The 17,348-nt window shown below is 45.5% G+C and overlaps 1 protein-coding gene across 2 annotated transcripts in view; it reads left to right on the top strand.

The window, feature by feature from the left end:
- vwa8 (von Willebrand factor A domain containing 8) overlaps positions 1-17,348 on the top strand; it is a 414,855-nt gene that overhangs the window by 384,578 nt on the left and 12,929 nt on the right. For both annotated transcript variants that reach the window (XM_078559607.1, XM_078559606.1), the window contains 2 exons: positions 3,029-3,154; positions 9,343-9,501. In XM_078559607.1, coding sequence (XP_078415733.1) covers positions 3,029-3,154; positions 9,343-9,501 — 285 coding nt within the window. The remainder of the gene's footprint in view (positions 1-3,028; positions 3,155-9,342; positions 9,502-17,348) is intronic.

The following is a 17,348-nucleotide window of genomic DNA, read 5'->3' as shown; positions in this document are numbered from 1 at the left end:
TCTTGTGGAATTTGAACCCACGTTTTGCTGACTCGGAGGCAAAGTGCTGCCCACTAAGCCACACTGACACACTGCCTCAACGTGGGCTCCACATGACAGTGAACACTGCAAAAGGAGATCTGTTCTTTTTATTTAATCAGGTTTAAAGTTAATTTTATTCCATTGAAGACTGGTAGCCTTCTCATACATAAATTAATGCTGACTCTCCAGAAATAAAGTGTTGGAAAATAACCATTACTAACTCGGTCTGGAGCAATTCTCAGCTCAGCCAGTGCTATGTGCAAGGTTGTACTCAATCATCAGACTAATATAGAAGTGTATTGCAGACTCAAAACATTAACTCTGTTTCTCTCTCCACAGATGCTGTCAGACCTGCTGAGTTTTTCCAGCATTTTCTATTTTTGTTTCAGATTTCCAGCATCCACGGTATTTTGCTTTTAACTGGCATTTATATGGTACTGTTAACAGTGTGATACATCCCAAAACACTTTAAGGAAGTAAGATAAAATTCTATGATGAAATTTCACATCCACCCACATTAAGAAATATTAGGGCAGATGTCCAAAAGCTTGGTCAGTGTAGTAGGTTTTAAGCAGTGTCTTAAATGAGGAGAGAAAGGTGAAGAGGTTTAGGGAGGTCCCAGACTGGCAAAGACTCAGCTGCCAATGGTGGAGTGATTAAAATCAGGGATGCGCAAGAGGTCAGAATGGAGGAGTGCAGAGATCTCAGAGGGTTGTGGTGTTAAAGGAGATTACAGAGATAGGGAGGGGTGAAGCCATGGAGAGATTTGAAAACAAGGATGAGAATTTTAAAATCAAGGCAATGCCAGGCTGAGAGCCAGTGTTGATCAGTGAGCACAGGGGTAAATGGGACTTGGTGCCAGTGATTGTGAATTATTTCTGAATATAGGGGGTGTGGTTTTCAACTACCAGCTACCTTGGGTCTAAGCCGAAAACAAATGGCAGGTCACCCAGTCTGCGTTTGGTCTCTCCAATGTAGAGGAAACCGCATTGGGAACAACGAATGCAGTAGACTAAATTGAGGGAAGTGCAAGTGAAATGCTGCTTCACTTGAAAGGAGTGTTTGGGCCCTTGGACAGTGAGGAGAGAGGAAGTAAAGGGGCAGGTGTTGCACCTTCTGCGGTTGCATGGGAAGGTGCCGTGGGAGGGGGTTGAGGTGCAGGGAGTGATGGAGGAGTGGACCAGGGTGTCCCGGAGGGAATGATCCTGCGGAATGCCGCCAGGGGGGGTGAAGGGAAGATGTGTTTGGTGGTGGCATCATGCTGGAGTTGGCGGAAATGGCGGAGGATGATCCTTTGAATGTTGAGGCTGGTGGGGTGATAAGTGAGGACAAGGGGCATCCTATCATGGTTCTGGGAAGGAGAGGAAGGTGTGAGGGCGGATGCGCGGGAGATGGGCCGGACACGGTTGAGGGCCCTGTCAACCACCTTATCACCCCACCAGCCTCCGCATTCAAAGGATCATCCTCCGCCATTTCCGCCAACTCCAGCATGATGCCACCACCAAACGCATCTTCCCTTCACCCCCCCTGGCGGCATTCCGCAGGAATCGTTCCCTCCGGGACACCTTGATCCACTCCTCCATCACCCCCCACACCTCAACCCCCTCCCACAGCACCTTCCCATGCGACCGCAGAAGGTGCAACACCTGCCCCTTTACTTCCCCTCTCCTCACCGTCCAAGGGCCCAAACACTCCTTTCAAGTGAAGCAGCATTTCACTTGCACTTCCCTCAATTTAGTCTACTGCATTCGTTGTTCCCAATGCGGTTTCCTCTACATTGGAGAGACCAAACGCAGACTGGGTGACCGCTTTGCAGAACACCTTCGGTCTGTCCGCAAACATGACCCAGACCTCCCTGTCGCTTGCCATTTCAAAACTCCACTCTGCTCTCATGCCCACATGTCCATCCTTGGCCTGCTGCAATGTTCCAGTGAAGCTCAACGCAAACTGGAGGAACAGCACCTCATCTTCCGACTAGGCACTTTACAGCCTTCCAGACTGAATATTGAGTTCAACAATTTTAGATCATGAACTCTCTCCTCCATCCCCAGCCCCTTTCCGAACCCCCCCTTTTTTTTCCAATAATTTATATAGATTTTTCTTTTCCCACCTATTTCCATTATTTTTGAATGTATTTCGATCCATTGTTTTATCTCTACCTTTTAGCCTATTTTGATTCCTTCACCCCACCCCACCCCCACTAGGGCTATCTGTAACTTGCTTGTCCTGCTTTCTACCCTTAATTAGCACATTCCTTAGATAATATCAACACCTTCAACACCTCTTTGTCCTTTTGTCTACGACATCTTTTGGCTCTCTCCACCTATCACTGGCTCTCTATCCAGCTCTACTTGTCTCATCCCCCCTTAAACCAGCTTATATTTCACCTCTTTTCTATTTTTACTTAGTTCTGTTGAAGAGTCATACGGACTCGAAACGTTAACTGTGTTCCTCTCCGCAGATGCTGCCAGACCTGCTGAGTTTTTCCAGGTATTTTTATTTTTAGTTTTTTTAAGATTGGAGGAAGCTCAGTTTCAGTATAGACGCCAGCATTGATCTGATGTGCCAAGTTGCCTGTTTGCCTGCTGTACATTCTATGGAATTAGTGCTTATATGGACACTGCAAATATCACAACTCATGAAAATGCATCTTGGGATGCTTAGGCTTATTTTAAACAACCCCATAGGTGGGTTCTGTTGTTTTTTTTTAAAACAAACACTTTTTATAAAATATTTCTAATGGAAACAAGGGGTGTGGCTGTGTAGATTTGTTTATTTATTCACGGGATGTGGGCTTCGCTGGCTTGGCCAGCATTTATTGCCCATCCCTAATTGCCCTTGAGAAGGTGGTGGTGAGCTGTATTCATGGACTGCAGCTGTTCTCAAGGGCAATTAGGGATGGGCAATAAATGCTGGCCAAGCCAGTGATGCCCACATCCTGTCAATGAATAAAAAAAAGCTGAAGAGAACTTCACCAAATGACCTTCATTCTTCATGTCTTTAACAGGCAAAAGGCAAAGAGAGACAATGGCTACGGCACCAGTCGATTGGAGAACTCGACGACACCAAAATAATCGATGGCTTGACAGGAGAGAAGGCAATTTATAAGCGAAGAGGAGAACTGGAGCCCGAAGTGAGTCTGAGGGGAAAGAAACTAGTTTTGATTGGTGAGGTTAGGAATTGGCTGTCATTTTCTGTGGAGCATAGAGCCAATCACTTACCTCTTACATAAGGAGTGAAATGAAAGCTTTCATACACTGTAGACTACATCACTGAACCATTTTAATAACAGAGTCCTGGCTGTGACTTGGAGACATAACCTTAGAGGAAACCCCGTTTATTCGTAATTAAATGACAAAATGGAGGAAGCTTTACTCCTCCACCTGTCCCCCTACAAACTGTCCTTCCTCCACCTGTCCCCCCACAAGCTGTCCCTCCTCCACCTGCCCCTCCACAAGCTGTCCCTCCTCCACCTGCCCCACTACAAGCGGTCCCTCCTCCACCTGTCCCCCCACAAGCTGTCTCTCCTCCACCTGTCCCTGCACAAGCTGTCCCTCCTCCACCTGACCCTCCACAAGCTGTCTCTCCTCCACCTGACCCTCCACAAGCTGTCCCTCCTCCACCTGTCCCCCCACAAGCTGTCCATCCTCCACCTGTCCCCCCACAAGCTGTCTCTCCTCCACCTGACCCTCCACAAGCTGTCCCTCCTCCACCTGTCCTCCCACAAGCTGTCCATCCTCCACCTGTCCCCCCCACAAACTGTCCTTTCTCCACCTGTCCCCCCACAAACTGTCCTTCCTCCACCTGTCCCTCCTCCACCTGTCACTCCACAAGCTGTCCCTCCTCCACCTGACCCTCCACAAGCTGTCCCTCCTCCACATGTCCCTCCACTGCTTGTCACTTAACCCTCTACTAACCTACCCCTTGCCCCTGATAATCATTTTTCCATAGAATCCACTGGGATCTTACTTTTTAGATATTTAGTAATCAGCCTATAAATCGCATTGGGCCAAATCTTTTTGGAAAAGCAGCAGTGTGTTGATGATACTGCAAATTGACAAGCCTGTTCAGGAGAAGAAGAGAGAGGTTAAAAGTTGCGATTCTCCAGAACCTGCAGCTTGATTTACGCTACTCCACACAAAAAGCATCTCAGCCTTGGCATCTTTGCTATTTTAAGGGTTTGTTGGATTTGCACATAATTGTTCAATAAACTCGCCATTGTTAATGTTGGAACCTAACACTGTAATTATCTTTTAATGAGGTGATAATTGCAGCAATGTCAATCAACTTCTCAGAAAGGAAACTATTTAAACTGTTCAATCTCTTCTTGGAGACTTTAAAAAGTTAAATTTTAAAGCTTCCTAATTTTAGGTTTAAGGTATTTAAGATTTAAGATGATTGCCAAAAGAAACATTGCAGACATGAGGAGAAATTTCTTCACACAGCAAGTGGTTAGCATTTGGAATGCACTGCCCGAGAGTGTGGCGGAGACAGGGTCAATCCAATGTTTAGGACCTGGAATGCACTGCCTGAGAGTGTGGCGGAGACAGGGTCAATTGAGTGGTTAGGACCTGGAATGCACTGCCTGAGATTGTGATGGAGGCAGGGTCAATCGAGGGGTTAGGACCTGGAATGCACTCCCTGAGAGTGTGGTGGAGACAGGGTCAATCCAATGTTTAGGACCGGGAATGCACTGTCTGAGAGTGTGGTGGAGACAGGGTCAATCGAGTGGTTAGGACCTGGAATGCACTGTCTGAGAGCGTAGTGGAGACAGGGTCAATCGAGTGGTTAGGATCTGGAATGCACTGCCTGAGAGTGCAGTGGAGACAGGGTCAATCGAGTGGTTAGGACCTGGAATGCACTGTCTGAGAGTGTGCTGGAGACAGGGTCAATCGAGTGGTTAGGATCTGGAATGCACTGTCTGAGAATGCAGTGGAGACAGGGTCAATTGAGTGGTTAGGACCTGGAATGCACTGTCTGAGAGTGTGGCGGAGACAGGGTCAATCGAGTGGTTAGGATCTGGAATGCACTGTCTGAGAGTGTGGTGGAGACAGGGTCAATCGAGGGGTTAGGACCTGGAATGCACTGTCTGAGAGTGTGGTGGAGACAGGGTCAATCGAGTGGTTAGGACCTGGAATGCACTCCCTGAGAGTGTGGTGGAGACAGGGTCAATCGAGTGGTTAGGATCTGGAATGCACTGCCTGAGAGTGCAGTGGAGACAGGGTCAATCAAGTGGTTAGGACCTGGAATGCACTGTCTGAGAGTGTGGTGGAGACAGGGTCAATCGAGTGGTTAGGACCTGGAATGCACTGCCTGCAAGTGCAGTGGAGACAGGGTCAATCGAGTGGTTAGGATCTGGAATGCACTCCCTGAGAGTGTGCTGGAGACAGGGTCAGTCGAATGGTCAGGATCTGGAATGCACTGCCTGAGAGTGTGCTGGAGATACGATCAATCGAGGCATTGAAAAGGGAATTGGATTATTATCTGAGAAGGAAGAATGTGAAGGGTTACAAGAAGAAGGCGGGGGAGTGACACTAGGTATGCTGATTCATAAAAACATAGAAAATAGAACCAGGCATGGGTCATTCAGCCCTTCGTGCCTGCTCTGCCATTCAATATGGTCATGGCTGATCGTCTGTCTCAACACCATAGTCCCACTCTCTCCCCCATACTCCATGATGCCTTTAGAGTCTAGAAATCTATTTATTTCCTCCTTAAATATATTCAGTGACTTGGCCTCCACAGCCCTCTGTGGTAGAGAATTCCACAGGTTCACCACCCTCTGAGCAAAGAAGTTTCTCCTCATCTCAGTCCTAAAAGGTCTACCTTGTATCTTGAGACCCTGACCCCTTGTCCTAGACACCCCGACCCCCTCAGCCAAAGGAAACATCCAGTCCCTGCATCCAGTCTGTCCAACCCTGTCAAAATTTTATACGTTTCAAGAGATCCCCTCTCATTCTTCTAAACTCCAATGAATACAGACCTAGTCGGCCCAATCTCTCCTCAGACGACAATCCTGCCATCCCAGGAATCAGTCTGGTGAACCTTCGCTGCACTCCCTCTATGGCAAGTATATCCTTTCTTAGATAAGGAGACCAAAACTGCACACAATACTCCAGGTGTGGTCTCACCAAGGCTCTGTACAGCTGCAGTAAGACATCCTTGCTCCTGTACTCAAGTCCTCTTGCAATGAAGGCCAACATACCATTTACCTTCTTAACTTCTTGTTGCACCTGCATGCTTGCTTTCAGTGATTGGTGTACAAGGACACCCAGGTCCCTTTGTACATCAACATTTCCCCATCTATCACCATTTAAATAATACTCTGCCATTCTGTTTTTCCTACCAAAGTGGATAACTTCACACTAATCCACGTTATACTGCATCTGCCATGTATTTGCCCACTCACTCAACCTGTCTAAATCGCTTCGAAGCCTCTTAACATCCTCCTCACACTCACATTCTTACCTAGTTTTGTGTCGTCAGCAAACTTGGAAATATTACATTTGGCCCCCTCATCTAAATCACTGATATATATATTGTGAATAGCTGGAGCCCAAGCACTGATCCCTGCAGTACCCCACTAGTCACCGCCTGCCATTCCGAAAAAGACCCATTTATTTCTACTCTCTTGTTTCCTGTCTGCTAACCAATTCTCAATTCGTGCCAATATATTACCCCCAATCCCATGTGCTTTAATTTTACACACTTACCTCTTATCAAAAGCTTTCTGAAAATCCAAATACACCACATCCACTGGTTCTCCCTCATCTATTCTGCTAGTCCAGACAAAATATGTAGATACGACGGGCTGAATGGCTTCCTATGCTGTAACAATTCTGTGATTTTTTTATCCTTTTCTGTCTTTTTTTTCTTGTCTCTCTTGCTCAACCCATCTTTCTTTCTCTCCATTTCTCTTTCTCTCCTGGCTTGACTTTAATTCACCTGATTTCCTTCTCCGTCATTCCCCTGTTTCTTTCTTAATCCACTGGGAAAGGATTTCAAGCTGAAGGGTGCAGGGAATTGGTCTACTGACCGGTCATCCCACGGGTTGCCTCGTTCCAGCAAGATTTTGGGCCATTGTTTCTCCAGAAACTGTTAGTTACAAAAATAAGCCCTAAAGCTAACCATCAGAACTGTTCAATTCCCACTGATAAATAACAGGTGTTGTTCTAGGCTGAGTCATATTCACCATTTTGACTGTAAATACTACATCTGGAAGAGCTTTAGTATCAAATTATCCTGAACCCTGGCGTTTTTTGCCGAGGAGTTTCTCAAAACTTGACAAGTAATTCAAACAAGGCTATTTAATTCCTTGGCATTTGCTTCAGGTTAAAGAAGCTCAAGAGTTAGTGAAACATTTGGATAATTGGCCTATTTAACTGAGTGCCTCCAATTATATTACCAACCAATAATTGGAAAATGTACTACCTCTTTATTAGGCATCTTAAAATTGTAACTTGTATTACTTAATGTTTCTATGGCTATGGGTCAGCATGTAAAGGTTTTCTCTTTTCCTCTGAAGTCTATTTATTGTCTGTCTTTAGTTTGTTAGACACAGTGCTCACTCTAGTGTGAGCCCCTTCAGAGACCAAGCAGCTTATCCTCATGAAGCTGAGCCCCAGTGTCATAATGAATTGACAGAAGAGTTTCACTTCTTTTGTCAAGATTCCAACTTTGAAGCTCTGTCTCTAAAGGAGTTCATCATATTGCCAGTGCCATGTCAGATAAAATTAGCCTGCTTTAAACAATAGGGATTCCAGTTACAAAGCCCAGAAGGGTTTGCCTAGGGCATTCCCACAGGCAGGAAGAGCATGTCTGCAGCCGTGTGTGTCCTCGCCTTGCTCCACTAGTGTCTGACTCAGATGAGCTTTGGCATCATCACAGTGAACTGGATGATGATGCAGAGGACCTGGAACTCAAACCGGACAGTTTCTCATTATCAAAGCCCCCCAGTCTGAAGAAATGGGTGAGAGGTTAAAGACCGAATTATGGGTGAAGCCAGAGGACCTGTTTTACCTGAATAAAAGAGACAAATGCACAAGTGCTAAGCTACCAATCTTTTATTCTGTTCACAGGAGCCCGGAGTCTGTGAGCCTGCTCCCAGTGCTTATGGTGATCAATCCATTTCCCATTAACTCGTAGGTCCAATTTTATCAGCAGGAATCGATGCCATAAAGCTTAGGAGCAGGCTCACACATTCACTCTGACTCACATACTCACTGGCTTGCACACTCACTGGATTCCTGTCTCACTGGCCTCCTGGAATCTGTTTAAAGGAAGCTTTAAGAGGAGATTCTTCTGTGTCTCCAGCCGTCTGTACTGTAGTGCCAGAGCCCGGCAAGTATGGGAAAATCAGAGTTGGGGAGAGTCAGTGCCCTCAATAGTAAAGGAATCCTCCTGGTTTTCTGATATTCGCTACACTGGTTCAGATGGGTCAAAACCCAAGAAAATCTCTGACTCAATAATGTTTGATATCCTGAAAAATTTAGCAATTTTCTAAGTCAGCAGTTTTATTATTTCACAACCTTTACAAGGTTCTAATGTTGGAATGACGCCAATGTTGCCAGCAATCTGGTTCTGCCCAAGGCTGCGGCCACAGGGAGGGGCGGGGGTTGGGATGGAATCAGGAGCAAGGGTACAGAGCTGTGGTGGGCTCAAGGTGATGGCTTCACACTTCCCAATGTTTGTAAAACAGCAGATTCCGATTGACCGGAAACTTCCAGCCAATGGTCAATAATTGTTTCCCAAGTCTTACACTGGAAAGCCCTTTCATATGTTTCCATTCACCTCTGAACTGGGCCTCACATTTCCATCACCCACAAATCTGGATGCCTAAGATAACTGCACCAACCTTGTCTGAATGCTTGCCCACTTCTGAATGACAGATTGCACCTAGATGATCCTGAACACCAACATGTGACCTCTGAATGTTCCTTGGATGTCTTTCGTAATGAGGTAACCCCTGAGGGGGGCACTATGGGGAGTTGTTTACTAATTGCTTCAGACCTCACAGCTGTAAGTGTTTTTTTTGTTTTAAATATCAATTTGGGTACTGCAAATGTGATCTAAGTGGTATTATTCCTTTAAGAGGAAATGCTAATATCCACTAAGGCTCAGCTACATTGCTAACTGGTCAACTTAAAACAGAACTCCTTCATTGTGCTTCTGGTCACCAGTAAACAGGTAGGCAGGTGGAGGTCTGCTCCACAAATACATTTCTTCTCTTTTACATCTTGTCTATTTTAAAGAAAGTGTCCTTCACTGTGTGAATTGTTTTGGATTCTGCTCTATTTGAACACATTTTGCTTGTTTCTTCAGCTTGGTAGTCCCCAGCAGAAACCCAAGCGCTTGCGGCTGCTAGTGGATGTCTCTGGCAGCATGTACCGCTTCAATGGAGTTGATGGCAGACTGGAACGCTCCATGGAGGCAGTCTGCATGGTTCTGGAAGCCTTTGAAAATTATGAGCATAAATTTAAGGTAAAGGTCACTCTTAAACACAACCAGCTGATTTAGCGTTTTGGAATGTTGATGCCAACCTTTGACTCAAACAGCACAGGAGGAGACCATTCAGCCCTTTGTGCCCGTGTTGGCTCTTTGAAAGAGCTGACCAATTACCTGTTCTTTTCCCTAGCCCTGCAAACACTTCCCTTTTTGTCCTTTTGAATGCTGCTAAGGAATCTGCTTCCGCCATCCTTTCATGGAGCCAAGGCAGAAAATGGAGTTAAGATATATTTGAGCAATGACCTAATTGAATGGTAGAACAGGCTTGCAGGACTGAATGGCCTCCTCTGCTTCCTATGAGTAATTTGGGAAAAGGCAAAACTTTAATTGTAACAAGCGACCAGTTCAAATGATGTGATGTTTTACATGGTTGTGAAGGTACTAATGATTGCTCTCGTCCCCTCATCCCATATCTGTACTCCTTCCCTCCAGTAGTAGGGATGATGTTCTGTCTTTCAGATGAGATGTTAAGCAAATGCTGCCCCTGCTTGCTAGGGTGTACTGTTTGAAGAAAAACAGAGATGTAGTTAATGGACCTTCATTCCTCAATCCACACCACCAAAACAGATTCTTTGCTTTGCAACCTCATTGCTATTTGTGGGAGCTTGCTATACACCAATTGGCTGTCACGTTTACCTCCAAACAGCAACAAATGGATGTCGAAAATGATGTTCAGTCTCAAGGATTGTGAAATGCTGCCAGCTGTTCCCTCAGACTCCTTAATGCATAAGTTCATATGAGTTCCTTTTATCTTATTGAACTTAATGTCCTCTGCAGCTGTCTGTCAGTGATGACTGCCAAGTGCAAATCCAAAGAATAAAATATTAGATTTTAAAAGATTTTAATAACACAACCCCTGTGAATAAACTTCATATATTTTCTTTTCCTTTTAAGGATCACATGCATTAATATATTCAGAAATCTTTGATTGTGCCAGGACAGGTTTAGAACGCAGTTAAGGCTGGAAGGAAGATAAGGGTGAAGCATTTGCAACAATCTTCAGCCAGAAGTGCCGAGTGGATGATCCATCTCGACCTGCTCCGTAGGTCCCCAACATCACAGATGCCAGTCTTCAGCCAATTCGATTCACTCCACGTGATATCAAGAAACGGCTGAAAGCACTGGATACTGCAAAGGCCAAGGGGCCTGACAATATTCCGGCAATAGTGCTGAACACTTGTGCTCCAGAGCTTGCCACGCCCCTAGCCAAGCTGTTCCAGTGCAGCTACAACACTGGCATCTATCCAGCTATGTGGAAAATTGCCCAGGTATGTCCTGTACACAAAAAGCAGGACAAATCCAACCCAGCCAATTCCCGCCCCATCAGTCTACTCTCCATCATCAGTAAAGTAATGGAAGGGGTCATCAACAGTATTGTCAAGCAGCACTTGCTCATCAATAACCTGCTCGTTGACGCCCAGTTTGGGTTCTGCCAGGGCCACTCAGCTCCTGACCTCATTACAGCCTTGGTTCAAACATGGACAAAAGAGCTCAACTCCCAAGGTGAGGTGACAGTGACTGCCCTTGACATCAAGGCCACATTTGACCAAGTGTGGCATCAAGGAGCCCTAACAAAACTTTGTCAATGGGAATCAGGGGAAAACTCTCCATTGGTTGGAGTCATAAGTAGCAGAAAGGAAGATGGTTGTGGTTGTTGGAGGTCAGTCATCTCAGCTCCAGGACATCGCTGCAGGAGTTCCTCAGGGTAGTGTCCTCGACCCAATCATTGTCAACTGCTTCAGCAATGACCTTCCTTCCATCATAAGGTCAGAAGTGGGGATGTTTGCTGATGATTGCACAATGTTCAGCACCATTCGTGACTCCTCAAATACTGAAGTAGTCCGTGTCCAAATGCAGCAAGACCTGGACAATACCCAGGCTTTGGCTGACAAGTGGCAAGTAACATTCGTGCCAGGCAATGACCATCACCAACAAGAGGGAATCTAACCACCGCCCCTTGATGTTCACTGGTATTACTATCACTGAATCCCCCACTAGCCAGGGGGTTGACCAGAAACTGAACTGGACTAGCCAAATAAATACTGTGGCTACAAGAACAGGTCAGAGACTAGGAATCGTGTGACGAGTAACTCACCTCCTGACTCCCCACTTGCCTTGATGTGTATAGGTCCCACAACGTTCAAGCTTGACACCATCCAGGACAAAGCAGCCCACTTGATTGGCACCACATCCACAAACATTCACTCCCTCCACCACCGACGCACAGTAGCAGCAGTGTGTACCATCGACAAGATGCACTGCAGGAATTCACCAAGGCTCTTTAGACAGCACCTTCCAAACCCACAACCACTACCATCTAGAAGGACAAGGGCAGCAGATAAATGAGAACACCACCACCTAGAGGTTCTCCTCCAAGTCACTCACCATCCTGACTTGGAAATATATTGCCGTTCCTTCATTGTCGCTGGGTCAAAATCCTGGAACTCCCTCCCTAATTGCACTGCAGATGTACCTACATCGTATGGACTACAGTGATTCAAGAAGTTAGCTCAGCACCACCTTCTCAAGGGCAACTAGGGATGGGCAATAAATGCTGACCCAGCCAGTGACACCCACTTCCTATGAATGATGGTCTTGGCTTTATAAATAGGAGCATTGTATACAAAAACAAGGAAGTCATGTTAAACTTTACAGATCACCAGTTCGGCCTCAGATAGAGTATTGTGTAAGACCAAGATGTCGAGGCCTCAGAGGTGGTGCAGATGAGATTATCCAAAACAATCCCAGGAATGAGGAACTTCAGTTAATGTGGAGAGACTGGAGAAACTGGGATTGTTCTCCTTGGAGCAGAGAAGGTTAAAGGAGAGACCTAATAGAGGTATAAAAAATTATGAGAGGTTTTTACTTGAGCAAGTTGGGAGAAACAGTTTACTCTAGCGAGTGAGTCAATAACTGAAGGTCTTAGATTTCAACTAAGAGTCAGAAGAACTAGAGAGGAAATGAGAAATGTCTTCACGTACAGGGTTGCTGTTGTATGAAGCACACTACCTGAAAGGTGCTGGAATCACATTCCATCAGAAACTTGTACAGGGCAATTGGTCATGTACATGAAGAGCCCTAACCTGCGGGATGATGGGGAAAAGGCTGGGGCTGAATTGGACAGCACAGCCGCAACAGACCAAATACTCACTTCTGTGTAAGATTCTGTGGCAGAGGCCAATCTCAGTCATTTGTGCACTTGGAAATTAGAACATTTCTGTTCCTCCTCACCTTGCAAATCCTGATTTGAAAATGGCATTGGTTGCAAGCTTCAATTTCCATCAACCTTATTGGGTGAATAAGCTCAGGCGGATTTCTGATGCTCATTCCCAGCTACTGAGATCCCAGCCAAGGAGCGCAGGAGTTGGAAATGTTTAGTTCCTAAAATGACTTGAGGTGCAGCAGCAGCAAGATGGAGGCTATAAGTTAACACATCCCCACATCCAGATCAGATAGGTAATCTTCCCCTTCTCACTTGACAGCAGTTGGTCAACTGAGTGAAATTGTGGGAGCCATCACAGTGCCAGCTAGCAATCTCCAGCTGAATTGGCATCAGTCCTATAGTTTCACTCAAGCTGTCCATAAAGATAAATGATTTGGATGTGGCAAGCTGCAGCCAGGAGGATAAAGATTCTGTACTTTGGCCCCAGGGGTATATTTTGATCAGTCTGCTTCATTCCAATCTGACCTAGGTGTGTTGGATGATGGCACTGGTCAGAAATGAAACACACTCCATTCCCCAGAACTATCAACCCCTTTTTCTTCTCATGTGCAAAGGGGCTGAAGGGAGAAGTGGACTCTTTGCACTCTGGTTGGAGATGGGTGCTGCAGCAAATGGACAATGGCCTGTGTGCACATATTGTGCTGGATAACAATTGAACAGACTACTTGCAGCCTGCAACATTGACTGTCAGAGCTTTCACACAGCAAGGGTTGTGCTTGATATATGCTCCCAACAGATTCCATTAAAGAACTGGCAGCAAGCTAGGACCGGATTTAAAGGAAAGCTGGGACCCAAGGCGAGTTCAAAAAGAAGCTATTAACTCACTTCATCAAGTTAAACTTCTCATTCTCCAATCCTACATCTGTATTTTATCCCAACTTGCCATATCCAACCCCCACACAGACATATACACACACGTACCCTAACAAGCGCATATACACTCCAACCCCCACACACAAACACTCCAACCCCCACACACACTCCAACCCCCACACACACACTCCAACCCCCACACAGACTCTCCAACCCACACACACACTCTCCAACCCACACACACACTCTCCAACCCACACACACACTCTCTAACCCATACACAAACACACACGCTCCAACCCACACACACACTCTCCAACCCACACACACACACACGCTCCAACCCACACACACACTCTCCTACACACACACACTCTCCAACCCACACACACACTCTCCAACCCACACACACACACACACACACACGCTCCAATCCACACACACACTCTCCAACCCACACACACACACACACGCTCCAACTCACACACACGCTCCAACTCACACACACACTCCAACCCACACACACACTCCAACCCACACACACACTCCAACCCACACACATTCCAACCTCCACACACACACTCCAACCCCCACACACACTCTCCTACACACACACACACACACACACACGCTCCGACCCACACACACACGCTCCAACCCACACACACACTCCAACCTCCACACACACACTCCAACCTCCACACACACACTCCAACCCCCACACACACTCTCCTACACACACACACACACACACACACACGCTCCAACCCCCACACACACTCCAACCCCCACACACACTCCAACCTCCACACACACACTCCAACCCCCACACACACTCTCCTACACACACACACACACTCCAACCCACACACACACACACACTCTGCAACCTACACACACACATTCCAAACCTCACACAGGCATATACACACACGCAAACCAATGAGCGCACATATACTCCAATGCGCACATGCACACACATACACTCCAACACCCACAAACACTACACGTGCACACACATTCCAACACAACACACAAACATTGAAACCCACACACACATGCATTCCAACCTACACACACACACACATGCACACACACACACTGCAATCCACATGCACACGCACTCTTACCCACACCTAACCACATGCACGTGCACTCCAACGCACACATGCATTTCAACTCTCACACACGCACATTCTTAATTTACACACATGCACACACATACTGACCCATACACATACAATGTGTACACACGCAAAACAACTTTAAGCTGCTGCTGACATTTTCTTCAAATTCCCACCCTCACAACGCTGAATCTGAGGAAACCGCATAACTGTTCAAAACTTGACAAGGAGTGAAAATCACTTCTAAATAATAAGCAGGGAGCATGAAGAAAATGTGGCATCTCTTGGGGGTGTCCAATCTGGAACTGTACTTGTTTAACTTCTATAACTGGTTCAAGAGAGAAGGATTTAACTGGGCAGTCCATGGGGACACAAATCAGCGCGTAATTTAATGGGATAAATAGCCTGTTTTTGAGATGGAACACTCTGCAATTCTATGTTGGCATGAAATTGTTTGAATGGATTTAATAGTCATATGTAACTGATGCAGCCAAAACATCCAGATTGGGTGAATCCAAACAAGTCCATCTTTATATGAATCTGGCCTATTGTGTACAGACTACACTGTAATGTGTGTGATCAGTGGCCCCACCCAGGCTCAGCTGCACAATTTTTTGGCTCACTTTGGTGTTTTATCACAGCAAGTGTGCAGATGATAAATGACTTATCCTGTGAGATCCCTCAATTAAAGCTGTGTGATAATAGTTCTCTGTTTATACTGCAGCTTCCTCTATGTGTAATTACTGTGTAGCTGGAAGCTATTGAAATGATTACAGTAGGGAGTAGAGGGTTTTAAAAAATTCTTTCTCAGGATGTGGAAGCCACTGGAAAGGCCAGAATTTATTGCCCATCCCTAATTGCTGTTGAGAAGATGGTGGTGAGCTGCCTTCTTGAATACCACTGAATGGTAGGCCTTTCCAGAGGGCAGTTAAGGCTTAACCACATTGCTGTGGGCCTGGAGTCACATGTAGACCAGACCAGGTAAGGACGGCAGATTTCCTTCCCTAAAGGACACCAGGAACCAGATGGGTTTTTATAACAATCCGGTAATTTGACGGTTATTGTTACTAATACAAGCTTTTTTATTCCAGATTTATTTATTTAAATTTAAATTCCCCAATTGCCCTGGTGGGATTTGAACTTGTGTCCTCCGATCATTAGTCCAAGTCTCTGGATTATTAGTCCAGTAACATAAGTGTTATGCCACTACATCCTTACTGATGGATTTCTGTTAGGCAAAGCTATCCTTCTTTTGTATGGCTGCATATAGAGCAACATCGGTAATGTTACATCAAGTTGGTCAAGCCAGGATATTAGTCAGGAGAAACGGTGTGTATTGCTGTAATACCTCCTTCGTGTTTATGAGCCGTTATGTGTTCCATGGTCTGTTCTGGGTGACCATAGTAGTACACAAGGGAGTTTTTAATTTTCTATTTGTGCAACCAGGTATCTGTATCTGCCATGGTTTGTACGGATGTGCTTTATGGATGCTTATGAGCAAGGCTATTGAAGGTTATGAAATGGTCAATGGTTGCAGAACAGTAATGATCTAATTGAAAGAGGGCACAGGCTAAAGGGGTTGAATGGCCTCCTCCTGTTTCTGTGTGCCTTGGAGCAATCATCTAAATGGAGATGGAAAGAGCAATGATGGATAGAGGAGCTTAGTTGGAGAAGCTGCCCAGGACGACTATGTTCAGGCAGTAACACAGAAATTAGTAACTGACACGAGGATGAATGAAGGCAGCATGTGCCAACTGGATGGGTTTGAAAGATGGACAATGGTAACATACATAACAGGGAAATGATGAAAAGTGAATTAAGGACATATGAAAATATAGACATTTAATTTAGAGAAATTGAATGAAAGGGTGCAGTTTGGAGATCCCAGTTTAAAAACCTTTTAAAAAATGAAAGAATTTACATTGCTATAGCACCTTTCATAACTTCAGGACATCCCAAAGCACTTCACAGCCAATGAAGTACTTTAGAAGTGTAGTCATTGAGGTAATGTAGGCGACATAACCATTTTTGAAGAGGAAGATCCCACAAACTGCAATGTGATAAATACCAGATAATCTGTTTTTGTGATGTTGATTGAGGGGCACCGCAGAGAACTCTTTTCCAAATAGTGCCAGGGGATCTTTTGCATCACCCCAAGAGGGTAGATGGAGCCTTAGTTTAACACCTAATCCTAAAGACGGGACCTCCGACAGTGCAGCACTCCCTCAGTACTGCACTGGAGTGTCTGCTTAGATTATGGGCTCAAGTCTCTGGTGTGGGGCTAGTCATCTCAAACTTCTAACTCCAAGGCCAGAGCACCACAGCTGAAGTTTTAATTGAATTGGAGCCAGGCTGTGACAGCCAATAGCTCTCTATTTAATTCAAAGTGAATGCACACATTTGAAACATTGTTCCAAATTTTCTGAGTTCAAAGGCATTCACCATTATTAGTGTCTAGCTACCCTGTCAATTTGTGGTGAGGAAGAAATACTTCATGAATTGTGAATTGACCCAAGTTGCTAAATGATTTGAGCTGTTCCACCATTAACCTCGCAAAAAACAGGAACTCGCCCTCAACCTCCCCACGGGCATCATGAAGTTGCTCAATTTGCACATTAATTGGCAATTCAACACACAACAGAAAGTTAAGGCTAGTACTTAAC

Source organism: Cetorhinus maximus, chromosome 16 (assembly GCF_964194155.1).
Source record: "Cetorhinus maximus chromosome 16, sCetMax3.hap1.1, whole genome shotgun sequence".
NCBI lineage: Eukaryota > Metazoa > Chordata > Chondrichthyes > Lamniformes > Cetorhinidae > Cetorhinus > Cetorhinus maximus.
The sequence above is the reverse complement of the archived record's forward strand: the minus strand, read 5'-3'. Positions and strand labels throughout refer to the sequence as shown.